Raw genomic sequence first — 7,383 nt, forward strand, 5'->3', positions numbered from 1 at the left:
TCCATTGTAACTTCACCTTTACATTGGCTAGGGAGATATAATATAATCAAACTTAATTTGTGTTCTACATATATCTAGATGATAATTAGAGGGAAATCACAAAGCCACCATGAAAGGATTACAAGGAGCTATAATTATGGCTTCCATCTCTCAAATTATCTTGGAATACATTGGATTGATTCCACTTATACTCAAGTTCCTTTCTTTCAATCCCTTTCAATGATTTATTCTATGCATTTATATATGAGATCAATTAAAGCTCTATTCTCTATTCCACTTGTTGGAAATATTGAATAAGATATTGTTCTAGACTATAACTTTGGGTTGATCTCTAATTATATTAACATGATTTTTTGGCCTATGATTTGCAGATCAGATTTGAACAATATCTTTGTAATTAAGAATGTTTGGACTAACTATTTGAACTATTTGTAATTTATAAGTAGGAGATAATTTCCACAAGAAGTCAAATGGGGTTGCAAGCTTTGTGTTTAACCATAGAGGAAACTTCGTAGTTAAGCGCACTCAAGCTGGAGTAGTACTATGATGGGTGACCTCCCAGGAAGTCCCAATGCTTCAACCCTATGAGCATCACCTAGATCTAATGAGTGCTAAGTGTTCCATTTATTCTCATGAGAGATGGATTCATGTTGAATCACTACTCATGAAACATGGGTCATTGAGTTTGACTCAAAATCACACAGTTAAATCGTGATAGCAATATCACTATTTGTAATTTATTATTATTATTTATTAAGTGTGGGTACACTCAAACCCCAAGACCTAAAGACCTCATAGATATGATGCTCACAAATTACCATTCTATTGTAGGCTTTTGTTGGACTATTTGTTAAGTCGTTATTCATCACTCCTCAAATTATATATGTACCCTAAAATAATATAATAATTCTTAAAATATTTATTTAAAATATGTATGTTTTTGCCAAAAAAAAATTTCTTTATAGATAATTGAAAATAAATAAAATTTAATATGTACTATTGGAGTATTTTCTAAGTCTCAAAGATCAGACTTATAGAGACATGTAAGGACTTTTCTCCTATATTATTAGAGCGTTGTGTTAAAATTAAAACCTTTACTAAATTATTTGAATGATTTCTTTTTATTGACGCTTGAAGATGAATATTTTTCCAAGCAGCCCATGCACTTAAACGGATTCGTTTGATTTAGTTATGAATGGATGATCTGACATTGTTTAATTTTTTTACATGATCAGTGTTATTCAACTTCCTTAGTAAATTGAATTTGATCACAGGTTCTTTTAATTCTGGTTACTTTGGAGTATATAGATCAAGGCTAGAACTCTCAATTGATTTTATAGTTTTTGAAATTATAACACGATTCCCTTGGAAGGACCTTGCAATTTATGGTGGATTATTTGAATATTTTGCGGCCGGAGGGAGGTGAATAAAAAGGTTTTGAAGGTTCCTAGAATTGAGCAAAAGGTGAGAAATTTAAAAATTGTGATCCTGCTGTGGATTAGGCTTGCAAATTGTTCCGTAGTTGATTGTTGCTTTGGTTTTTGGCATTTCTTGATTTCTTGCAGTTGTGCCAAGGCAGCAAGGGGGGTTTGAAATGGCAGGTGCAGGAGTTTGCAAGTTTGCACATTCCAAGGTGCTTGAGTATGTTCCTAGACTGCTTGGGATTTCCAAGAAAACTTAGACTTTCAAACTCAATTCCTAACTCTATGCCATTTGATTCTATTGGTGGAAGCCAATTTGATGCAAATTTATGTGACATGTTCCTAAATTTATATATTTTAATAAATTCATTTGCTCAATTAATTAATTATAAATATTTGATTGAAGGAAAATTAAAAAAATAATGGTTAAATTGAAGAGTTTACTATGAAACAAATTTTGCAAATTTACAAAAATTGTTATAAATGGATAAAGATTCCAATCACTCCAAATTTGCCAACTAAAATTTTGAATTTAAGCTCAAATGAGAGAATTTTTTGACAAATATGAAATGAACTTTAAAGAATCTACATCAAGAATGTGTTCACATTAAGAATGATTTAGTATGCATTATAAAATTTTACACACTTTTGTTAATTAGTTTGGAGTAAAGAATAATAAATTATTAATTTATAATGTATTAGTAAAAGATTTTTTAATTATTTTTGTTGAATTAATATGAATGACCTTAAAATAACACCAATTAAACCTTATTGTTGATTTATTTATATTCATAGATAAAATTGTTTGTAAAATTCTTTTCTTTTCTTTTCTTTGTGGGTATGATTGATTTATTACACATCAGATTTAAGTAATGCTCACATTAATTTAATTCAAAAAATATTCATTTGATTCATTTCTAAAATATCTCTTATAAATAAGTTTACTATTAGAAATTGATGACAAAAGTTTGAATAACTATTTTTACCATATAAATACTTGATTGGAGGAAAATAAATATACATATTACATAAATTATCAAATTTAAAAAACTAAAAAAAAAAAAGTTAGAAATAGAAGAAAAATTTCAATCATTCTCCAAATTTAACAACTAAAATTTTAAATGTACGCTCAAAAGAGATAAGACTATGTTCCTTTTATAGATAAAAGTATGCTTGATAGCCACAACAACAAAGACTAAGGCTCATCTCATTTTAGTGATGTTAGTGGGGATGTATATTATATTCAATGGGAATAGTTATTAGTAATGAACATAGCATGGATATTACACAACTCTCAACCAAGATGAATCTTGTCAATAGTCTATTCAAGTTAAAAAGAATAACAAAAAAATAATATTCCTAGCTTTTAATAGGTCTTGTATTAATGCGAGAAGATTAATAAACTATTTTTTAAATACCATTTTTTTCCAACAAAATCTTAATTATATAATTTAGTCAAATATATGCTATCTCAATATCATACAACTAACATGTTTCAATGTGCATGTAAATCTTATTTGACTTTTATCTACGACATTCTCATGCTCATGGTTACATGTTAAATACTCAACTTTATGTATTATTGAATATGCGACCTCATGGGAAGATTTGGCTTTGTTAGAATCACCTAAACATGCAATAATTGCTTAAGTGTTCCATTCATTTTGATGATATATGGGTTCTTGTGAGCCACTACTCATGAAACATGGGTCAATCAACTCGACTCAAAACCTAAATAGTTGAATCATATCTTTGAAGCTACTTCACAAAAATGCTATGGAAAAAATATCCTACTTATTAGTTGATGAGATCAAGGAGCTTTCTAATGAATGATTCCTAAGGAACAAAATTTGTTGAAGAACTTTCCTTTTATACACTTCCTTATGTAATATGAAGCTTCATTTATGATTTTCAATCCTTTTGTATATACAATTGAAAAAATATTTCAACAAATGTACAATGTCTGAACCTCTAAAGAGGTTACTCCTGTATATATGCCTCTATTTTATATAAAATATTAATTCAATGCTAACAATTTAAAAAAAATCTTTCCTTTTATACACTTCCTTATGTAATATGAAGCTTCATTTATGATTTTCAATCCTTTTGTATATACAATTGAAAAAATATTTCAACAAATGTACAATGTCTGAACCTCTAAAGAGGTTACTCCTGTATATATGCCTCTATTTTATATAAAATATTAATTCAATGCTAACAATTTAAAAAAATTCCTTGAATTTGACATCTCTTGAATTTTTCTTTTCTAATAAGACCTATCGGCGTACCCCTTGCACCTCTTTCTGGTGCAAGTGCTAGTTTTTAAAAAAACAATAGTATTAAAATTATAAATAATAATTATATGCATTTAAAAATCTAGTATAAAATAAATATTAACAATATTATTTTTTAAATAATAAAAATTGAAATAATTATTAATAGTTCTCAAAAGTCACTAACGAATCATATGTTTGTGGTTTATTGATCAAAAATTATATGTTTTTTGTGTTTTTCTTCACACGTCGTTCTCAAAAAAAACTTCTTACTAAAAAAAGGTTAATAATAGTAACATTTAATACAAAATAAATATTAACAATAATATTTGTGGAATGATAAAGATTGAAATAACAGATCTGATAAAATACATCGAAATGACAAACACCAAGGTATATTGCATGCTTCGTCATTTTTGTCATGCTTCGTAAAATTTCATTTGTTTATGATATTTTTTATTGAACGATTCCCTGCCATTCACACGGCATCTCACATACTCTAGTCATCCAGAAAAGCTTGCCCGTTTTATTTTAGAAATATTTAATGTTTTTGTAGGGACTGCTTGTCTTGAAAACAACCTGAACTTGAAAAACTTGCTCTCTCTTTGGCCTGTGAAACTGATATATACCGGTTAGTCAAAATTGTGAACCGTAGTGTAAACAGAGCTGCTGGCGAATTGGTCTCCAATGGATTCAGATGCAAGTGGTGCAGAAATCCATGTTGTGGTAGTGCCTCTCTTCGCACAGAGTCATATGAATCAGCTCCTCCACTTGTGCACAGCCATAGCCGGGCGAGGAATAAGCGTATCGTTTGTGGCCCCCTCCACCCACATTCAGCAGGTCCGGACTCGTTTCCAAGGTACGGACCCTCGCAACTTCAACATTCGCTTTGAGGAACTGGCTGAAATACCAGATGGAGAGCCCAGCGCTGAAAGCAAACATATGTTTCCCACGCATCTGGCTTCTCTCTTTGACTGCGGAGACATCCTACTCCCTCAGATGGACACCTTCCTATGCAAAATCAGTTCCTCTAATAGCAAAAGAGTCGTCATGGTGTACGACATGCACATGGGCTGGGTTCAGCCAGTTGCGGACAAGTATGAAATTCCAGCCTATGTATTCATACCAGTCGGAGTTTATCCCATGCTCTGGTTTACGCACAAACGGACCGGCGCAGATTTCGGAGCGCATTTAGGGTTTTCGAGTCTTCAAGTGCCGCTGCTCCGGACCATCAGCGAGCAACATCTGATGTTCGTGGAGTCCCAGGAAAAGTTCATTGGCCCTGCAAAAGGAACGATTTTCAACACCTTCCGAGCAATTGAAGCTCCATTCGTCGACTTGGCCGAGGAGAAGAGAATTTTAGGCGAGAAGCCCGTGTGGACCGTGGGTCCTCTCCTCCCCCACCATTTCTTGAGCGAGGAGCTGCCTGTGACATTGGATTCATCTGAGTACTGCACGATCAGATGGCTAGACGACCATTCTCCGGCATCTGTTTTATACGTCTCTTTTGGCAGCTTTTCTTCTTTGCCGGCAGCACAAATACGGGAGGTGGCCGTGGGATTGGAGCGCAGTGGGCAGCCATTCCTGTGGGTACTCAGGGCATCCGACACGTCCCGTTTTTCCCCGGAAGCGGATTCGAATGGGAATGAGATATGTGAGTTTCTGCCGGAAGGGTACGAGAGTCGAATACGAGGACGCGGGCTTGTTGTGACAAAGTGGGCGCCTCAGCTGCAGATACTGTTTCACAAGTCTACTGGCGGGTTTTTGACTCACTGCGGGTGGAATTCGACGGTGGAGAGCGTCTGCGCGGGCGTGCCCGTCGTTGCGTGGCCTCTCCATTCCGATCAGTTCGCCAACGCTAAGCTCTTGACTTGCGAGTTGAAGATTGGTGTGGAGGTGAAGGAATGGAGTGATAGAGAGGAGTACGAGATGGTGAGTGCGGAGGAGGTGGAGGTGGCCGTGAAACGATTGATGGTGACTGAGGAGGGGGTACAAATGCGTGAAAAGGCAAAGGATCTGAGAGTTCAAACCAGGGTGGCCGTTGCAGCTGGAGGCTCTTCGTCCGGCCAATTCGATTCCCTTCTCGACAACTTCTACCAACAAATTAGCAGAAACTCCGTTTCCTAGCAGTCCCTTTTCTGAATCCCCCGTCTGTGTCTGAGCGTGGCTTTTATATATTATGATTTCTAAATATAGAACTTGGGCTTTTCTAAATATACAATTTGGGATTCGATTTCAATTTAATGAGGCAATTAGAATGTATTATCTGTTTCTGACCTTCTAAGATCAATTGATTCTTGATCACGTAGTCAAGAAGTATTTGTAATTAGATTGAATGAATAAAGACTCGATTATATGTTAACAGTTTATTGCTCTCTTTAAAACAAAACCATTTGAAAGAAGAGCAATATAATCAAGAGAAGAGCAATATAACAAAGAGATTCTTGAAAAAGAGTTTATACAAGGAAAATTTTGGTGCAACTCTAAGAAAAGAATTTAGTTGCAAAAAATTTTAAGGCTACATCCACTAAGCAAGGATAAAGCTGCCTATATGAAGATACCCTCAAAATGAAATTTGCAAGATCACAAGTGAGTAAAGCCATTCAATGAATGAAATCTTAGGCCATTCAAATAATCACCAAAGTTTGAATTATTGACATTGTCTATAGATGATTGAAGAAGAAACTTGAAAAGGAAAAACATGATTGAAGAAGAAACTTGAAAAGGAAAAACGACAAAAATTTATTGAGGGAAATGAATTGTCATGGGCTAAAATTGCATACATCAAGTAGATTGCAATTCGTCGAAGTCAATGATTTGTGACAGCCGCGTTAATAAATCAAGGTAGTGCCCAATTTACAAAGACAAGCTCCCCAATTTGCAAAGTATTTTCGAAATCATCGACTAAGAAGGCAAAGTATTTGTTTGTATGGAGTTAGTATGAATCCAATCTGAACTAATGAAGCTCTCAATTTTTTACGAGGCCATATTGGAACATTAGAAAAGGCCATTCGTGCCTGGATAAACTAAGTCCCTCAATGGCTGGAACATCTAGTAAGGTTATAGGGTTATAGTATTTTGTTAAAAGTATTAATTACATTTATAAGAGGAGAGAGAGAATGCACTTCTAAAAGATTTATGTTAAAGTTGAAAGAAGAAACAACTAGTTTTGTATTGAATTCATCAGTATATGAAACAATAGAAGAAAATATCATAATCGAAATTCCTCTCACATGCATGAGAAGAGATATAGTTTTTGTGTGACCTTGCATAAAGTTAAAAATATGACATCGAAATATAAAATTCACATCATGTTTCTATGTGTTTGTTATTTAAATATTGCAACCAACAATTTTTCCAAGACCTATATTAGTTGATGCAATTGCAATGCACCATTTCTCTTTCATCTTTAGAGACAATGTGATCAAGACATGTTTGTAATATCATTGAATAAATATAAGTTAATTATGCATTCATATATTATCATTATTTAGTAATATGTCTAAGCTATTTTTTAGTGTTTTACATTTGGTAAGATTACATAACAAAGAAATAACCCAAAATTTTATTTTATACAATCCCTTTTTCAAACATATATTTTTCTTTAGATGTGTCAGGATTTCTAACTTGCTATTGATCATCCTAGTCTCATACCAAATGAAGGAAATTTTAAACAAAGACACAAGTTT

The 7,383-nt window shown here is 33.4% G+C and overlaps 1 protein-coding gene across 1 annotated transcript; it reads left to right on the plus strand.

Moving 5' to 3' along the window:
• Positions 1-4,364: 4,364 nt before the first annotated feature.
• LOC149531954 (zeatin O-xylosyltransferase-like) lies at positions 4,365-5,835 on the plus strand. The gene has a single exon (XM_089810983.1). It carries the CDS (start codon positions 4,382-4,384, stop codon positions 5,819-5,821), a length of 1,440 nt encoding a protein of 479 aa, XP_089667109.1. The 5' UTR covers positions 4,365-4,381; the 3' UTR covers positions 5,822-5,835.
• Positions 5,836-7,383: the final 1,548 nt, after the last annotated feature.

This window comes from Cupressus sempervirens, chromosome 11, assembly GCF_028749045.1.
Source record: "Cupressus sempervirens isolate cs-2001-9-10 chromosome 11, ASM2874904v1, whole genome shotgun sequence".
NCBI classification, from domain to species: Eukaryota; Viridiplantae; Streptophyta; class Pinopsida; order Cupressales; family Cupressaceae; genus Cupressus; species Cupressus sempervirens.

What these genes read in the sequence shown, in the direction of transcription:
- LOC149531954 (XM_089810983.1), top strand. Translation starts at nt 4,382, where the DNA reads ATGGATTCAGATGCAAGTGGTGCAGAAATCCATGTTGTGGTAGTGCCT.